Below are 21,036 nucleotides of genomic sequence, written 5' to 3' on the forward strand. Positions count from 1 at the left end.
TCTGATCTGGTGGGTGGCCCGCCAGCATAAACGGACACGCAATCGTCTCGGACGCTCGCATGTTCATTGCTGGGAATGGGGTAGGCAAGCATCGGAGATGCACACATGCCAGAATCCCCAGCGAACCGTGGCGATTGGTGTGTGGGGGACAGATACAATGAGGATGGCTCCACCTGGACATAGTTTGCTGACAGTACTGCTTTCTCTCACACACTTTTTTTTACCTTAAAATCTGTGTGGCAGCTCATCCTCTGCTTTCATCAGCCCTGCTGTGCTCCCGTGTAGCTCCGCCCCCTCACCCCGTGTGGCTCCGCCCATCCATTACGTGTAGCTCCGCCCCCTGTCCAGTGCTGACAGTCACTGATGTACACTTGTTAGGGTGGCTGGGGGATATGGGAGCTGTGAAGGAGCTTAGCCGGCTGGTCTTCATGTTGCTGGCGCTGCTGCCTGCAGTGTGACAGGCAGCAGCAGCCACTGAGAGCCGGAGCAGCAGCAGAAGCTGCAGCAGCAGCACAGGGGGAGGGGGTTCTCTGCTCCGTACCCCGGCCCCGCTGTCTTCCCAGCCGCAGCTCCACCACCTGACCTGCTGGTGTTCGCTGCGGCTGGCCTCATCTGTACAAACGCCGGACAAAGCTGGACTGGAGACTGAATCACTTCCGTGCACGGCCACTGCTACCCATAACTCCGCGGTGGCCGGCCCCTTGATTCAGTGTCACCAGTTTCCAGCAGCTTTCGGCCTCAGGGTCGGCCGGCCTCCCGGGAAAAGTCCCGGTGACTTCAATGGCCAATCCGCCCCTGAGTTCAGTGGTGGTGCATGTTGCTAGAGAAATGGAGGAAACACAATTTAAAGATCAGGAATCACTTCATACCACTAATTCTGAAGCTCCTGAAAATGCAAGTTCATCAATGCTGTCTGCTAAGGCCGATAATCAATGTACTGTCTAGAGGGCATGCACATTTTAGATACAAAGTGGCCAGGAAAGGCTAAGGCCCTGAACTTTGTTCATGACTGGTGGTTCAGCTTCTCATGAAAATGGAATCCATCTTCCCCTCCAAAAAATTACGAAAATAAAACTGGTTAAAGCACAGATATGGCAAATCCCCAAAGAGAGCCCAAGTGTGTCCGCGGTTGCGATGTCTAAGCCTGACATTCCCAACACTGTACAGGAAGAGAAGGCTCCTCTCAGCTACACTCAGCAGTGTTGCCCTGTGAATTTTTGTCCATAGCCCCATAGTTATGCGTACAAAAACTTGTGAATCTGGGGCGAGTTAGGGCTGCAAATGGGGTGAGTTTGGACGCCAGTTAATTGGATTGACCCCACAGGGGTCTTGCAGTACACTATATGTGGTTTTGGTACTGCTCAATCCCTTTGTTATGTTAGTTGTGACATTTTTTGTGTGTCAGAGTGATATTGATTTGGGATCCAAAAAAGTATCAACCCCAATTCCCCCCAAAAAGGGATACATATTCTGAGATCCCATTTGAGCTTCCGAACCACAAGTTGTACATTTCTGTGTTAGAGAATATGCATATCTCTGGCAGGGAGAAGACACAAGACAGGACATTTCTCAGCATGGGGCAAGTAACATTCCAAACTGCTGCATACTGTACTGTATATAAAGTCCAGCACAGTTCTGCTGACACAGAATACCTCAAAATGCTTACTGGGCAATGTTAACTAATAGTACTTTTTCCAAATGTGGCCATTATAGAAAGACTGAGTGGAAAAGTTATCTATTAACCCCTTCCCGACATTTGACGTACATTTACGTCATGGTCGGGATGTACTTCCCGACACATGGCATAAATGTACGTCATGACTGTAAACTGTCACCGCGTCTATAGACGCGGTGACAGAGGGACGATGGCTGCTGTCCCTGACAGCAGACATCTTCCCTCATTGCCCAGGGGGGGCAGCGATGCCCCCCCCCATCGGCGATCGCTGTGATTGGCTGTTCAAATGTGAACAGCCAATTACAGCGTTTTCTGTGTACCGGCGAATAACGTCGCTCGGTAACACAGGGTTCGGTGGTGATTGGTGCTGTTAAGTACAGCACCAATCACCACTGGGTGTAAAGGGGTCACTGGTGGTCACCCCACCTCACCCCACCTGCCCCCAAGGCTGTGATTGGTCCGTCGGACCGACGGACCAATCACAGCCATTACACCTCACAGAAAATAACGGAGACAGCCCTGCAGCCGCCATTCCGGTCAGGAACAGCGTGCAGAGCGGTCTCCGTGCCCATCTGTCCCCTTATACTGACCTGATCAGCGTTGGTGGCATCCGTGCTGCCAGCTGCTGGTGCTTCCTGGTTGCTGTTGCTTCCTGGTGCTTGTGCTGCTGCTGCTGCAGCGTCATTGTGTCATAGAACATAATATTGTATAATATAATTTTGTCTCTGCTGCCCCCTGCTGCCCCCCTTTTGTGCTGATCAGTATAAATTAACTGATCAGCAACTTTTTTGGGGTGCAGGTTTTTTTTTTTTTATATATACCCCGTCAGGTTGCACCAAAAGTTGTGTGCCTGCTGCCCCTCACTGCTAATCAGTGTTGCATCACTGATCAGCATTTTTTTTTTTTTGAGGGTGTTGTGGGTTTTTTTTCTTTTTTTTTTTACACCCACGGTGATTTTGTGGGTGTCCTGTGGCCGCTGAGCGCTGATCAGTGACGTACATCACTGATCAGCATTTTTGGCACAGGGTTGATCTAATTTTTTTTTTTGGATCAAATTCCTGTTGCCTTTGACTCATCAGCAGTTTTTTTTATTTTATTTTTTTGGAGGGTGCTGTGGGTTTTTTTTTTTAATTTTTTTTTACACCCACAGTGATTTTGTGGGTGTCCTGTGGCCGCTGAGCGCTGATCAGTGACGTACATCACTGATCAGCATTTTTGGCACAGGGTTGATCTAATTTTTTTTTTTGGGATCAAATTCCTGTTGCCTTTGACTCATCAGCAGTTTATTTTTTATTTATTTTTTTTGGAGGGTGCTGTGGGTTTTTTTTTTTTAAATTTTTTTACACCCACGGTGATTTTGTGGGTGTCCTGTGGCCGCTGAGCGCTGATCAGTGATGGACGTTACTGACCAACATCTGTGCTCAATTTTTGGCGCAGGAGCTTTTTTTTTTCTTTTAACTTACACGTGTTAAAGCACTACATACACACTACATACCCCCCGTGTTGAAATAAAGTTTGTACCCCCCCTACACTATACACGTGTTGAAACACTACACTTACACAAACACAAAAATAATAAAAATGTCCCAATCATCGCAAAGACTGTTTTCAGCGGAGGAGGCATATGCCCTTATTGCCTCTGACACTGACACAGCCAGTGAAGTAAGCGATGAATTTGCATTCGTCTTAAGCTCCTCTTCCTCCTCTAGTGATGAGGGACCCCCTCAAAGACGCCCCCGTAGAGCAGCTGAGACCCCCCCCCCCCCAATGATTGATCTCGTATGGACCCCACCACCAGACAATTTTGAGCCCCAGGTTTCTGAGTTTTTGGCCAACCCAGGAATCCAATTTGATACTACAGGCCTCAAAGAAATTGACTTTTTCAAAGTCTTTTTCTCTGATGATTTTATAAATTTAATGGTGGACCAAAGTAATTTATATGCCCAGCAGTTTATTGCCCAAAACCCCACGTCATCATTTGCTAGGTGGACCCCTGTAGATGCAGTAGAGATGATGACGTTTTGGGGTCTGGTGTTACATATGGGCATAGTTAAAAAGCCAGAAATTAGACAATATTGGAGTACAGATGTTCTGTACAGCACCCCACTTCATCGTATGGCCATGACCCGGACTCGTTTTGAGACGATCCTTAAATTTTTGCATTACAACGATAATGCACAGTGCCCACCCAGAGATGATCCCACCTTTGACCGGCTATTCAAAGTCAGGCCGGTCATTGATCATTTCAGCGCCAAATTTGCTGAGATGTACATCCCCGAAAAATTCATTTGTGTAGACGAGTCACTTATACATTTTAAAGGAAGGGTTAAATTCCGCCAGTACCTTCCCAATAAGAGGGCAAGGTATGGCATAAAAATGTATAAGCTGTGCGAAAGTACCTCAGGGTACACCCACAGGTTTAGGGTATATGAAGGGAAGGACACAAGAATTGAACCGCCAGAATGCCCCCCCTCCCTCGTAGTGTTAGTGGAAAGATTGTCTGGGATTTAGTGCACCCCTTCCTGGATAAGGGTTATCACCTCTATGTGGATAACTTTTACACCAGTATCCCCCTGTTTAAGGCCCTTGGTTCAAGAGGTACAGCAGCTTGCGGTACTGTGCGCAAGAACCAAAGAGGCCTCCCAAAAACGCACGTTGCCCAATTACTGAGAAAGGGTGAAAGCAGGGCACAATCCACCGAAAATATGTTGTTGGTCAAATATAAGGACAAGAGGGATGTCCTTATACTGACAACAATTCACGGAGACAGTACCACCTCCGTCCCTGTACGAGGTACCAGTACCCACACCTCAAAACCTATTTGTATCCTAGATTACAATAAGTACATGGGCGGAGTGGATCTTTCAGATCAGGTACTGAAGCCGTACAGTGCCCTGCGGTAAACAAAAATATGGTATAAGAAGCTGGCCGTGTATATCATCCAGATGGCACTGTATAACGCTTACGTACTATTCCGTTCTACCAGCCAGACGGGGACATTTATGCACTTTCAAGAGGAAGTCATAAAGGGCCTAATATTTGGGAACCAGCAGGCAGAGGGCCCCAGTACTTCTAGTACTGGCCCCAGTACTTCTAGTACTGGCCCCCGTATTGTATCAGGGCAGCATTTTCCTAACGAAATCCCATCCACTGGAAAAAAGGGCAGGACACAAAAAAGGTGCAAAGTTTGCTATAAAAAGGGAATAAGAAAGCAAACTATTTTCCACTGTGAAACTTGCCCCGACAAACCCGGCCTATGTATGAAGGAGTGTTTTAAAATATCTATGGATTATTAGGTTCATCATTTCACCGTGCTTCGGGGGTCTTGCTAATGCGACATAGCACCCACCATTCATTCCACCAGAATCTGTGCTGCAAAATCCAAATATCACTCCTTCCCTTCTGAGTCCTGCCATGCACCCAAATGGTATTTTTTGGTCACATATGAGGCATTGCCGTACTCGGGAGAAATTGCGGCACAGATTTTGGGGTGCTTTGTCTCCTTCATTCCTTGTGAAAATGAAAAATTTTGAGCCAGAACTGCATTTTTGTGTAAAAAAATGTAATTTTTCATTTTCACAGCCCAGTTGTACCAAAATTGGTGAAACCCCTGGGGGTTTGAAATGTACACTATACCCCTAGATGAATTCCCTGAGGGGTGCAGTTTGCAAAATGGGGTCACTTGTGGGGGGGTTCCACTGTATTGGTGCTTCGGGGGTCTTGCTAATGCGACATAGCACCCACCATTCATTCCACCAGAATCTGTGCTGCAAAATCCAAATATCACTCCTTCCCTTCTGAGTCCTGCCATGCACCCAAATGGTATTTTTTGGTCACATATGAGGCATTGCCGTACTCGGGAGAAATTGCGGCACAGATTTTGGGGTGCTTTGTCTCCTTCATTCCTTGTGAAAATGAAAAATTTTGAGCCAGAACTGCATTTTTGTGTAAAAAAATTAAATTTTTCATTTTCACAGCCCAGTTGTACCAAATTGGTGAAACCCCTGGGGGTTTGAAATGTACACTATACCCCTAGATGAATTCCCTGAGGGGTGTAGTTTGCAAAATGGGGTCACTTGTGGGGGGGTTCCACTGTATCGGTGCTTCGGGGGTCTTGCTAATGCGACATAGCATCCACCATTCATTCCACCAGAATCTGTGCTGCAAAATCCAAATATCACTCCTTCCCTTCTGAGTCCTGCCATGCACCCAAATGGTATTTTTTGGTCACATATGAGGCATTGCCGTACTCGGGAGAAATTGCGGCACAGATTTTGGGGTGCTTTGTCTCCTTCATTCCTTGTGAAAATGAAAAATTTTGAGCCAGAACTGCATTTTTGTGTAAAAAAATGTAATTTTTCATTTTCACAGCCCAGTTGTACCAAAATTGGTGAAACCCCTGGGGGTTTGAAATGTACACTATACCCCTAGATGAATTCCCTGAGGGGTGTAGTTTGCAAAATGGGGTCACTTGTGGGGGGGTTCCACTGTATAGGTGCTTCGGGGGTCTTGCTAATGCGACATAGCACCCACCATTCATTCCACCAGAATCTGTGCTGCAAAATCCAAATATCACTCCTTCCCTTCTGAGTCCTGCCATGCACCCAAATGGTATTTTTTGGTCACATATGAGGCATTGCCGTACTCGGGAGAAATTGCGGCACAGATTTTGGGGTGCTTTGTCTCCTTCATTCCTTGTGAAAATGAAAAATTTTGAGCCAGAACTGCATTTTTGTGTAAAAAAATTAAATTTTTCATTTTCACAGCCCAGTTGTACCAAATTGGTGAAACCCCTGGGGGTTTGAAATGTACACTATACCCCTAGATGAATTCCCTGAGGGGTGTAGTTTGCAAAATGGGGTCACTTGTGGGGGGGTTCCACTGTATCGGTGCTTCGGGGGTCTTGCTAATGCGACATAGCATCCACCATTCATTCCACCAGAATCTGTGCTGCAAAATCCAAATATCACTCCTTCCCTTCTGAGTCCTGCCATGCACCCAAATGGTCTTTTTTGGTCACATATGAGGCATTGCCGTACTCGGGAGAAATTGCGGCACAGATTTTGGGGTGCTTTGTCTCCTTCATTCCTTGTGAAAATGAAAAATTTTGAGCCAGAACTGCATTTTTGTGTAAAAAAATGTAATTTTTCATTTTCACAGCCCAGTTGTACCAAAATTGGTGAAACCCCTGGGGGTTTGAAATGTACACTATACCCCTAGATGAATTCCCTGAGGGGTGTAGTTTGCAAAATGGGGTCACTTGTGGGGGGGTTCCACTGTATAGGTGCTTCGGGGGTCTTGCTAATGCGACATAGCACCCACCATTCATTCCACCAGAATCTGTGCTGCAAAATCCAAATATCACTCCTTCCCTTCTGAGTCCTGCCATGCACCCAAATGGTATTTTTTGGTCACCCAAATGGTATTTTTTGGTCACCCAAATGGTATTTTTTGGTCACATATGAGGCATTGCCGTACTCGGGAGAAATTGCGGCACAGATTTTGGGGTGCTTTGTCTCCTTCATTCCTTGTGAAAATGAAAAATTTTGAGCCAGAACTGCATTTTTGTGTAAAAAAATGTAATTTTTCATTTTCACAGCCCAGTTGTACCAAAATTGGTGAAACCCCTTGGGGTTTGAAATGTACACTATACCCCTAGATGAATTCCCTGAGGGGTGTAGTTTGCAAAATGGGGTCACTTGTGGGGGGGGTTCCTAACTTTTAGCATCTTATGGTGCCTAGAAACCTACATGGTGCCTAAAAAATAATCTCATAAAAAGGAGGCTCCAAAATCAAGTAGGTGCTCCTTCTATTATGAAGCCTGTGGTTTGGTCAACGTGCACACTAGGGCCACATATAGGATATTTATGAAAACAAAAGAATTGGGGGAATCAATTTTTAGTCACATTTCTCTAGTAAAATCTACTGTGTTCCTTAGAAAAAAGTATTAAAATTGAAAATCTGCAAAAAAAAATGAAATTTTGAAATTTCACCTACACTTTGTTTTAATTCCTGTGAAACACCTAAAGGGTTAACAAACTTCCAAAATGCTGTTTTGAATACTGTGAGGGGTGCAGTTTTTGAAATGGCATCATTTATGGGGGTGTCACATAAAAATGTCCCTCAAAGTCACATCAGAACTGAACTGGTCCCTAAAAAAATCAGTGTTTGAAATTTTCTTGAAAATTTGAGAATTTGCTATTCATATTTTAAGCCTCCTAGTGTCCAAAAAAATTAAAAGGAGGTTGAAATAATGATGGCAACATAAAGTAGACATATCGTCTTTGTTAGTTATTAACTATTTTGAGTGGTATGATTATTTGTCTCACAAGCAGAAAATTTAACATTTTGCAAATTGCTAAATTTTCATTTTTTTTACGACATTTTGGTATTTTTCACAAAAAAACACAGACTGTATCGACCAAAATTTACCAATAACTTGAAGTACAATGTGTCACGAGAAAACAATCTCAAAATCACTGGGATAAGTAAAAGCAAAAAAAAGTTATCCCCACATAAAGTGATACACGTCAGATTTGAAAAAAAGGGCTCTGTCAGGAAGGCAAAAACAGGCTGCGGCGGTAAGGGGTTAAGGTAAATTTATTGTGTCATAGTTAATCTTATGTTAAGGTGCAAATTAGGGATGGCCATCGACCATCGATGATTTAAAATCATTGATGGCTTATGGCCGATGTTGAATACTTTTGCCATCGATGTGGGATAACCAGATGGGTTTTTTTTTTCTCAAGGTGCCGGGACACGGAGCATAGCTCTGCCCCAAACATCCGGAAGTCCCGCCCCCAGGTATCGATTGGCCCATGGTCCATTCAATCATATATAATGTATGACCATGGATAGCTAAAACTATCGATAGTTATCTATCAAGTAGTTTACTACTATTGATGGCTGGGTGCAGACTCGTCATCGATGGCAACCATCAATGGCGTCTGCACTGACCATCCACAAGGATGGTCACTGGATGTTTTTGCCTGGCGTGTATGAGGAGCGATAATGTGAAAATCGCTCAGTGTGATGTGACAGGATCCCGACGTAGGGGAAAAGGACTGTCGGGATCCCGACTGGCACCCGGTTTGCTCCCTGATGACCATTCTGTATGATAAGCGGTACATACAGTACATCAATGGAAGAATGCATTTCCTGTAAAATTTAAGTTTTATTTATTTTGGGACAATTTCCTGATTAGTGCAGTAGTCTTAAGCCCTGTACACACACATCAATTTGCTTTTGATTTGATGTTGGATTCGATTTTCTATTAGATCTGGCATTAGATCGTTCCATTCGATTTGGCAATAGATCTGTATTTTTGCATTAGATATTAAATTCGATATCGAATTCGATATACATTCACGGTACATTGTACACATTCGATTTACTAGATCAAATTCAATATTTTCTTGGCTGCACAGTAGATTTTTCTGTTCGATTTTGTGAAAACGGAATCGAATGTAGATCGAAAGTGACACAAAAAACATTCGATTTCGTTTAGGATTTGATTCGATTTTGCTTCTATAAGCAAAATCGAATTGAAAATCTGGAAAAAATCGATGCATGTGTACAGGGCTTAACAGATATACTATCTGGGCAAGTTTATAACCAGCTGTGTCTTTTTATTATATAAAGAGGGAAGTGGGTCTGCAGTGTAGGTCTCCTATCACAAACTTTGTGATCAACTGAAAGAGCAGTCACTACTGTGCTTGTGCAACATGGTGAAAATGTAACAATAAACAAGCTCAAATACCAATTAAATTAAATACAAAAATCTATTGCTTTCTTCATTAAAAATCAATTGGTACCCTTTGTTCCTGTTGTAGTCTAAACAGAAATATCATTAAGTAATTAATATAAATAGATGTCTACATAGATGTCTACAACTTAAAAAAATATAATTTTTGTGTTAATGATTTAAGTATCATCAGCTGGAGAAGGTCAATATGCCATCAACCAGAATTGGCTATGTAATGGGGCCTACACACATAGCCATTTTTAGCCATTTTCTAAAGTTGTGTACACACAGAGGCGATAGGGGCTGAAATCGCTGGAAATATAGTCGCTGGCGACCATATTGCCAGTGATGGGAGTGTGCCCCGGCGATAAATCGCCGGGTGCGCGCTTTCGTTTTAATCCCCATTCTAACCGCTGGTCGGAGGAGCTTGCTCCTGCGACCAGCTGATTACCTCTGCGGCTCCCCCGGCAGAGGTTCCTTCTCATCAGCGACCATCTCTGGTCGCTGATGAAAAGGAGACACTGAGCAATATATTGCTCAGCAATATATTGCTGAGCAATATATCTCCCCCATGTGTACAGGGCTTAAGTGATCTAATGAGATCAGTTAGAAAATTACCCTATCGATGTGTATATAGGGGCCAGCGATAGCACAGCGTTATCGCCTGTAGAATAAAGAATGAGCAGGGACCATAAATCTCCTAATCAGCAGTGTTTCGTGTTTCTCACTGGAACACTGGAACTGACAGAATGCTCAACACACACTGCTACACATCACTGTGTGTAGGGGGGTTCCGGGCAACAACGGCTGGGAGCCTGTAGCGCTATTTGCCGAGTGGCGGGATGGGAAGCGCTGCTTATTTTGAAAAGACTGTCCAGATGCTGATTGGCTGAGAGAATTCAGCCAATCAGCGTCTGCCCAGTCTTTTCAAAATTAGCTTCCCGCCCTCCGCCCAGCAAATAGCACAGTGCTACAAGCTTCCAGCCACTGCTGCCCGGACCCGGCTGCCCACCACCCACCACTGCAGTGCCATCTTCCCCATTGGGATGGGTCCCCAGAATCCTTGGGCCCTTGCGCATTAAGCCCAATGGGAAAGACAGCACTGGATACAGAGGCTGTTTTTGTAGAATGCTGTGGCTGCAGTGCCAGCTCCCACACTGTGATAGGAGCTGGGTGCCGCATGTAATGTTGTAGTGCAGCACCTGGCTCCTGTCACTGAGCAGTAGCTGGTATTTGGTGGTTGACACCCAGGTGCAGCCCCACACTCCCCTTGTCTGGCAGTGGTGTCATTGGTCAGGGACATGCAGTGCACCAAATAGTACTAGCACCTAGTAGTTCCAAGAGAATAGGGGTTAGGGGGAACTAATGACCAGGGCCCAGGTTTCATGGATGGGCCCAGCGAGGCCCAGTTATCTGGCAGCAGCTCTTCTCAATACCGCACATGCTGCTGTGTGCTGGGCTGCAGTGTGGATAGGGAGGTGCTAAAAGTGCAATTTTTTCTGTATTTTTTCCTAAGGGTGCATGACCACACCTCCTGCGATTAGACCATGCCCCGTGAAACTTCCTGGGCTCAGCCAGGCTCTCTACTGCCCAGCCAGCGCCCAAAAAGGGCCAGTGGCTTTGCTGTAAGGGACCACGGCCTTGCAGCATGCCGCATGCCCCTGTTTTCATCACTCTGGGAGCATTAACAGCATTCCCAGAGGTGCAAGGCTGCCCCTAGAGACTCTACTGTACTGCCTGCTTATCCACAGTGACAGAAGCTGGGCACTAAACAGTGGCGTAAGTTCGTCCCAGTTGCCCGTAGGCACACACACACACACAAACACACACATGTGCATGCATGTATGTATGTATGTATGTTATATATATTTTATGTTTTAAAATAAAGAGACTGGCATCTATTATCCTGCGAGGAGGGGGAGTCAGCCATAGAAGCGATATAGACAGCTTTCAATTAACTGATTCAAACTTGCAGGGGAGGAGAGGTGCCCCCTTGAGAGCAGGAGCCCGGCGGCTGATGACTCCATTGCCTCCCAGAGTTACACCTCTGGCACTAAATGATAATGTCACATTGACTCGCTGGCTACCAGTCACTGAAGGAGGAGCCAGCATTTTAGTGTGACACTGGAATGGTGACACCTGTACTATCTGGTCCAACTGTTTGTGGTGTTATTAAATGTGTATAAATTAAATATTCCCATTTTCTGCCTTTTTCTGCACAGACTTGCTCAGAGGACTCTTCTGCACCAGAGCACAGCAGTAATGAGGAGAATATGGAGGAGCCGGGTACCCTTGATGTGGAAGAAGGACAAAACAATGTGTTGTCAGATACAGCTGGGAGTCAGCCATCACCTGCTGAAAGCACATGTCCCATCATTGGGAGAACACGGCGTCTGTCTGACTTCCGTTCATGGTTTGCAGAAAACATTCGCCATATGTCAGAATCAGAAGCAGGTACTTTACATGAATTCTAGAGTTAAGTTCTGACACACACACGGACATACACACACCCACCCACACCAAATTTGTTGGTACCTTGATTTTCACTAACATGAAATGTGACATAAGGCATTTATCATTATTTATTAAATATTAAAAAGAACTTAGCCTTTGACTTTTGACAGAATGCTTTGAATAATAAAAAATTAGAATGGCATTGTGAGACTTCTGTCTGACAGCGGGTAGTGGCTCACTCTTCCTAGGCAAACTACCCTTCTCCAGACTGCAGCCCGTTCTAGACCACAGAAGTCCACTTCAGAATAGCCCAATATTTTGTTCTCATCCATTTACTATTAGCTGGGTTTTGGGTCATTACCCTTTTGGAGGACCCTTAAACTGCCACTGATATAGAGCTTTCTGGCACTGGGCAGTTAGTATGTTATGCTCCAGAATGCCTTGTTCATCTTGAGATTTCATTGTACCCTTTACAGATTCAAGGCCACCTGTGTCAGATGCAGCTAAAAAGCCAGACATTTTGGGTGGTATATATATTTGTGATGGAGAGGCGAGGAGATATTGGGAAGTATTTAATGCGCGGGGAGAGCTGTGACAGCTAGCAGTGCTGCCTGCTCTCTATCCCAGCTCGCCCTATAAGTATTCAACTGGCCCCCTGCATTCGCCAATTCCCCTTCGCTCCGTTTTTGTAGCGAGGGGGAATCGGCGTATTGGGCTGCTGAAACAGCGACACTCGCGGCTAAATACAGCGGGCTCCCTGCATTAGCTGCATACCTCGCTGTTTGGCGGAATCCTCGCTCTCCTCTGACGGCGAGGATTCCCCCGGAAAGTTGAATACAGAGAGCAGCCGGCGCGGGGGTTAAACAGCAAGGATCGCTTGTTTTATGCGATCCCCGCCATTTAACCCCCTCACCGGCCGCATTGAATAAGGGCCATTGTATTAGGTCATTAATGTATCTCCTTGCCTAATATCTCTCAATGCAGATGTTGGGTTTAATTGGTGAATTATTGCTGATCACATCAGGGGCTTGGTTATCTTGCCATAGATTGGACAGCAAGCTGTGGTTTTGTAATTGTCATTATTTTGTCTGTAAGTAACTTTTAAGTGGGCACTTTTATAAAATAATCTTTCTGCCTTGTGTGTAATGCTGGGTACACACCAGAACGATTTGGCCTCAATTCCCCCAATTTCGATGCAATTTCGACCGATTGTATGTAAATTTTGGCATATTTTAGATCCGATTCGATGCGGGTCCCCGCTGGTCGTTGGCTCGTTTTTGGAGATCCTACCTGCTGCAGTCAGGATTTGTAAAAGATCCCTTCAACTCGGTGCAGCTCGTGATTGGATCGTATGCAGATCGTGTGCTCCAACAGATCGTGCGACCATCGTATGATTGTCTCACGATCTGCTCACAATCATGATCATTCTGTTGTGTTCCTAGCATTAGAAGAAATGATGGGTGAGATTTAATAGGATGAGAGATTCAGAAAGTGAGAGATTTGGGAAGAAATCTCCAGTTTTTTTTAAAGCGGCAATCATTTACACTTCAAACTGGTTTTGCAGTGTAAATGATTGCTGCTTTAAAAAAACCTGGAGATTGCTTCTCAAATCTCTCACTTTCTGGATCTCTCATCCTATTAAATCTCACCCGATATCTCTGCATTGCAATATTAAGTGTTCCCCTTTATTACTTGCTTTGCAAATCTCTATGTCAATTGTTGGATTCGTTTAGCAATGTGTTGTTATGTTGCCATCAGAAATTGTGGGTCCCGGGACTAACAAAATAGGAAGGACCCCCCTTCCCTTTCTTTAAAAACTGGAATGCCTGGTGAGACTTTCGGTGTCTGCAACACTGGTCGCACTACTCAACCTCTACATTGCTTCATGGAATATGTGAACTTGTGTGTGACAAATTATGGTACTTGTTTCCTAGAACGGCCACAATCGTGGGCATCGTGTACCTTAAAGTTAAGGTACACGATGCCCGCGATGGACCCGATTTCCTTTGAAATCAGGTCCATTTTGCCGGCAAAGGCAAAATCGGGGGCATCGCGTCGGTCGCGTGCATTAACATGGTCCCCGACGCGACCGACGCGATGCCCGCGATTTTGCCATAGGCTTCAATGTTAAATTATTTTTAACATTGAAATCGGGAGCATCGTGTCGGTCTTGTGCCATTATAATGGCACAAGATGAGATGGACTTGATTAAGTCCATCTCACATAGGAAACAATGTGAAATGGGCCAATATGACCCATTTCACATTGTATATGGGCCCGTCGTCACCCCACGATTGACGCCAACCCGAAGCGTGGCGAGCGCAGCGCGCCCCGCGAGGGGACGCGTATACCTGTGAAATTATACGCGTCCCCTCGCGGGGCTCGCTGCGCTCACCACGCTTTACATTCTCAACTCCACGCCGACGTGGATAGTAGGGGTATGAAAAGGTCGGAGGACGCGCACCGCCGCCGCTTGCCACGCTTCGGGTTGGCTTAAATCATGGGGTGGCGTTGAGGGGGTAAAATTGGGGGTCTGGGGAATATTTTACATTTAATCCAATGTAAAATAGGGTCCCAGGGACCCTATTCACATTTGATTCAATGTAAAAATCACGTTGGTCGCATGCGATGCGACCAACGCGATTTTTCCGACACGACCACCCCGATGCTAATCGGTGTGGCCGTGCTAGGAAACAAGTACCCAAATTATACTTTATAAACTCTAGCCCTGGTTCCCCTTTCTCTGGGATATGGTCATTGGGTCACCAGCATGATGGTAGACAAGCATTAGGTCGACACCATTAGGTCGACATGCATTTAGGTCGTCATGACTTAAGGTAGACATGACTTAAGGTCAACATGGGTTAGGTCGACAGGGTCATTAGGTCAACATGAGTTTTTTACTGTTATTTAGCAAAAATGTGCCGACAAGAGGCATTTCATGCCCTAGGGCATGTCGGGAGAATAAAATAGTGTGCCGAGTGTAGCGAGAAGCATGACGAGCGCAGCGAGCCATACGATGGGAGGTGGTGCTATGTTTTAGTGTTTATGTGGACTGTGTTGGCATTACGCTTTTAGAAAAAAAATCTACTTTTTCATTATCGACCTTACCCATGTCGACCTAATGACCCTGTCGACCTTACCCATGTCGACCTAATGAACCTGCCGACCTTACCCATGTCGACCTAATGACCCTGTCGACCTTACCTATGTCGCCCTAATGACCCTGTCGACCTAAAGTCACGTCTACCTTCCTGCATGTCGACATTAACTCATGTCGACCTAATGCTTGTCTACCATAATGCTGGTGACCTAATGATCCATACCCCTTTCTGTCTGTGACTGGAATCCCCGCAGCCCCTCCCTGATGGCTGCTCTCTATGTTGCTATCCTTTTCACTACACTGCTGTTAACCATTTCATCTACTTCTATAAAACTGCCTAAACTGTGTAGACAGATACATTTTTTAAATAGACTTCCATACTGTGTATATTTAACTGGCTACATGTTTAGCTTGGGCAAAATGTGACATGAGATCCTGGACGATCTAACAGGCTTCTTCTTGGCTTCTGTCCTGTATTTAGCTGAGCATCTAGTCACAGTAAAATAAGCCCTAAAAGCCATAGTTTATTAAGTTTTTGCCTAAAATATACCCGATGTTATAGCAAACGCAGTTGCGCAGTTTTTTCAATACAATTCTTAGCTGCGGGGTAATGATTGTGATTAGTGTTGTGCACCGTGTACTACAGTATATTCTCTGCCTGGATATGTCCCAAGATTTCCGAGATAGATGAGATCATTTCATTGTGTTTGTACTCTACCAGGAAACTGGATTTTCCTCATTACACATTCAATATATATTGTATTGATTATGGAAATCATTCCAGTACCAGCATTGAGATTCAGTCTCCCTTTTTTTTTACACACAAATACAGTTTAGAGAGTTGTAATTGTCATTATTAAGTCATTACATTGCTTCGAACTGCTAAGAAGAAATGATATCACTGCCATGTGAAGTATTCCCCTTTGTTACTTGTTTTGGAATCCTTTATGTAAATTCTGGGATACATTTTGCAATGATTTGTTTTGCTGCTATACCTCTCAGTGCACAGCGTGCCTGCCTCCTGCTGGTGAGAAATATGTTCTGGTTTTGTTGTTATTATTTGATTGCTGTGCTAAATGATTTGCACTGATGTTCTCCTGTTATTTTTCCTGGTGTTCTACACCGAAATGATCAGTGCATAACTGCCTAATGCATTCACATCAACAAAGAACAAATACATTTCATAGTATCAATTAAAAATGTGGGTGGTGAGTGTGACATACAATCGCTGTAAAATGCTAGAAGTATATTACTGGTGAATATTCAATGAACATTGCATATATATATATATATATATATATATATATATATATATATATATATATATATATATATATATATAAATTGTAGGGGCTCTGCACTCACTAAATTAACTGATATTAATAAATAGTGGTGATTTGGTTCATGAATTGATCAATGCATTTAAGCCTGCAGCCCCCTTCACGGGACCCCACTTTTCTGCAGGTCCTAACACTATTGCTCAAAATGGCTACAATACACATAGCTATCACATCAATGTTTGATTCCAGGCATGCTATCTGGTCTAAAGCTCACAGCAGACTATGCTTTTATAGGTGAGCAGTTACCAACACACCTGTCACTAATCATCTAGGGAAGTGGTTAACATAAGCTTTGAAATATAGGTTAAAACAGGGTGCATGAGAGAATGTGACCACAATAATGCCCCCCATACAGGGTCCGTTTTTGCGGTCCATTCTGTACTTTTAAAGTACACATCGTATCGGATCGCATCCCTTGTGCATGCATTGTGCATGCACTGCGATCCGATACGATGTGTACCTAGTACAAAAAGTATGTGCAGCACATACTTTTTGTACCGTACTATGTGATGCGCAAGAGCGCGCATCGCATAGTACAGAACGGAGCCGGCAAAAACGGAGCGTCTATGGGCTCCTTAAGACTAATTAAAAAAAAAAAAGATATATATATATATATATATATATTTCTTTTTCATAATTTATCCATATGGACTATGATTGGGAATAATAACAGAATATTCAAAATTTTTGCGCTTTGCATTGAGCTGTATATGATCCTCAAACATCCCAAGAAAACCATGTTTTCGGGATTTCTTTACACCTGTACAGGTGACTTTTGGGGAATTTGGTTTCAGCTGCCTCAGGCAGGCAAAACTAAATCTATGATAAGTGCCATTTTTCTGTAAAAAGTGCCACGAAAATACATAGGTCCAAGCAGTGATGGAACTTGTGAGTGGTTGGCCCAAGTGCAAAAATATAATTTGCACCCCCCTCCTCCGCCCAGACCCAAGTACACAATATGCAACATGGCACTGGGTGACAGGGAGAGGCAGAAGGTGACCGGGAGAGGCAGGAAAGGCAGAGAGTGACAGGGAAAGAAAGTGGGTGACAGAAAGAGTGACAGGGGCAATAATGGGTCCAAAGTTTTTCGCGATCCTTTGTATTTTTTTTTTTAATTTACAAAAATAGGGGCCAAATTGATAGAATTCAGGTATCCACTGCTAATACATGCCACCCAACTTTCTTTATTTCTTAATTGGGACCAGCTGCCAAGTGGACGTGGCCTCTATTATAGGGCGTGGCCTTGCGCCGAGACCCCGTTATCGGCAATTTGGTGCATGCCCAGTGCTGCCGGAGGTGCTGGGAAGCCCTCACCTCCCTCCCGGCAATGTAGAGATGCCAAGCGCATGCATACGGCATCTGTTTAACAACCACCGGCTGCTCTAGAGGGTAGCAATGATCGCCAGATCCCCCAACTGACCCCCCTGCCCACGGGACATTGCCACCTGCCGGAGGGACAGCGGGAGAGTCTCCAAATAGCTAAACTGTCCCATTGTAATTGGGACAGTTGGGAGGTATGCTATTTAAACCTTTTAAACCTTTTTAGAGATTGACTTGTTCCAAAATATAATTAGCATAAGTCACATTTGAATTTAACAAAGGACACAAATCATGGAAGCCTTTCCACTAATACTCAGATGTGAATCATACTTGTACTGTAGCTCGTCTGCTGAGATAAATTGCTTGTTATTGTTGTCTTGATAGGCATGTGCTATGTATTAAGTCCTCTCAAGACAGTAATACCATATTACCATTTCAATAATTGGAAAATGACTGTTGTTTTGTTGCAGGCTGAAATACCAGCTAATGGACAGACATCATTTTCTCCTGTGTATTGACACATCCATGGCGTTTCTGTAGGCTGCACAATACAAACAAAATACAGGCAGCAACACACAAAGGTTTCATAGCTCATAACAAGCTGTCCCGGATGTCATGCTCATTGAGATGAATAGGATTTATATATGTAACAGCTGTGTTAAGAACTCCTGCCCTGTAGAAAATTACCCCCAATTGTGTTGGTGGCAGCGCTCTGCAATCTGCACATGAAAATAAACTTTTACGCTTTCAGGCGTTAGCAGACTCTGCATAATGCTCTGAAAACTAGCTTTTGTAAAGGACTTTACACTTGTTACTGTACTACTCATATGGACCTTCTTATGCTTATTAAAACATATATATATATATATATATATATATATATATTCTATAAGATATAGTTATATTTCAGAATATACATTATAGCCAGGTTTGATTCAAGTCCTCCTGCATCTAAAGCAAAGTGTAAAATTGTTTAATCTATGTCCCAGCAGTAGTTGTATGTTTACAGTAGGTTTCTAGTATATTCTAGAGTAATACCCACTAGTATTCTGTATAACTATGCAATTTTACACAGGTTGTAGGTACTGTGCAGTAACATCATACCTTCCAACATGACTCATTCCAGTAGGTACAAAATGTTCTGCTCCTGGACCTCCCTCTTACTGTCTGATTGCTGTCACCTGTGTTGAACTAGTTGATTGTTGAGAACTGTGTTTAAACACAGGTGACAGCAAGCAACAAAATCGATGACCAGAGAATTTTGTACTTAACGGAATGGGTCATGTTGGATGGTATGTAACATGCCAGCAGAAAGCAGTAGTAGTCATATCAGTAACTTAGCTAGAGCTTTGTAGGCTTCAGAATAGCATTCTGAAGGGTTCAGACAGGAGAGGCCGAAGAATAGCAACAAATACTGTTAAATATAGCATAATAAATGGTCTATATGTTTACAAAACTATCCCTCACCCTGCTTATTATTAATTCCGCTCCCCATTCCTTTTTAGCCATTCCCCTTTCTGCTCCTTATAGTAGTAGTTAAAACAGATGTGCTACTTGGCCCCTGGTTGCTTTCCTCAGTGCGACAACATACCTCCCAACATGACCCTCCCCAGAAGGGACACATTGCTCTATTTCTGGACTTCTCACTTAATTTATAATTGCGTTCACCTGTGTTGAAGCACCTTTCTTATCAATTAACCTGTGTGAAACAGGTGATGACAATGATACATTAAGAGGGAAGTCCAGGAACAGAGCATTGTGTCCCTCCTGGATGGGGTCATGTTGGGAGGTATGCGACAATGGGATTCAGAAGACAATGATAGAGCAATAGCTTTACATGGAATCATCGAGCACGTGATATAATGGTTCCAAAACACTGATACAGTAGGCTGTGAATACGCTGGGCATTCGGCCTATAAACCTTCAGGCTTCTTGGCAATGGCAGCCACTATAGGTTTGTTTTGCCACTGCGTTATATGCCAGCAGTAATTAACCAATTATAAGCCAGCATGAATGCCCAGTAATACGATAGCAGTAGCAGAGGTATGTATGTCAGTGCTATTAGTATTTACCCAGTCATATGATGCTCAAGAATATCATCAACATTTATTTGTAATGTGAAGAACTCTGCAGCACAATACAGTCATCAATACAAATTATATAAAATATACATTTAGTATAAAAAAACATAACAAGTATTTTCAAGGTAGACCAAGAAGATGCAGACATGAAAGAAAGGGTTGACGGGGCAGGGATAGCCCAGCAGCAGGGCTAGCGTTGTCCCTGCTGTTGGGATAGGACAACGCTAGCCCTAGGCTGGTGAAGCGGCAGGGGCAATTTAACGCCTTGGTGGCTGTTAATACATCACCCCGCCCGCTAATTGCTGGAGTGGGGGGATTGCAGGGACAGCCCCACAGAGCGTTACTCGGCTGGCTGTCCCTAGAGCACATTAGGTGCACTGTTAGTACATCTGAAAAAATGTAATCCCCACAGTTAACTAGTGTTAAGTGCAGATATGCATCTGACCCTATCTCTTCACCGGGCTTAGGGGCACATGTATCAAGATCGCATTTACAATGCAATCTGAGCGGAATATTACCGTCCAGGATCGCATTGTAAAATGCGATCATATCACTGGAATGTATTACCTGTTGTGCGCAGGGACAGGGCTCCGAAAGCTGGGGGGTCTGCGCATGCGCGGTCATGCGCTGACCCCCGCCGACCCCTGTGACTGCACTGCCCCGCTCGGCAGTGCGATGTGTAGCCATAGGCTACAATGGGCTATCGCCATATCAGAATGGCGATAGCCCAGGGGTGCGATGCCGGGCTGCCCGATGTTGATACATCGGGCAGCTTCGCATGCCCCATAGAAACCTATGGGGGATGCGGCCGGCAGCGCTGCAGGGGGGGATCGCAGCAGGGATCGGAGATTCCTGCTGCGGTCCCCTGTGATACATTAAGGGGATACTTAATATTTGCGGTTAACCCCCGAAAACGGGTGTTTTCTGGGATTTAGCCGCAAATATTAGTTGATAAATGGGCCCCTTAATGCCTCTGCCCCATAATGTGCTAATCGAGTAGACTCATGTAAATAGTCTATGCTGAAGGACTATGCTGAAGTTGGAAGTATTTGAGAGTGTGATTGGATGACTGAAGTATGTGGTACTGTCTGATCAGCTCTTCTTATTCCCCATAACAGTGCTCAGCCTCTAGTCTACATTTAGTATTGGTTGCCCAATGTGCTCCAGGTTTTGAATTATGTCTCGTTCATAAGTAGATTGTAGTTCTAAAGGAGCCCATAGACGGTCCGTTCCCGGACCGTCCGTTTTGTACTATGCGATGCGCGCTCCCGCGCATCGGATAGTACGGTACAAAAAGTATGTGCTGCACATACTTTTTG

General features: G+C 44.4%; 1 protein-coding gene across 1 annotated transcript in view; it reads left to right on the forward strand.

The window, feature by feature from the left end:
* Positions 1-21,036, forward strand: part of ARHGEF25 (Rho guanine nucleotide exchange factor 25) — a 285,560-nt gene that overhangs the window by 48,601 nt on the left and 215,923 nt on the right. The window contains exon 2 of the mRNA XM_083169398.1: positions 11,642-11,873. Within this exon, the coding sequence (XP_083025524.1) occupies positions 11,642-11,873 (232 nt within the window). The remainder of the gene's footprint in view (positions 1-11,641; positions 11,874-21,036) is intronic.

The sequence above is a fragment of the Crinia signifera genome, chromosome 2, assembly GCF_055691185.1.
Source record: "Crinia signifera chromosome 2, ASM5569118v1, whole genome shotgun sequence".
Taxonomy (NCBI): Eukaryota; Metazoa; Chordata; class Amphibia; order Anura; family Myobatrachidae; genus Crinia; species Crinia signifera.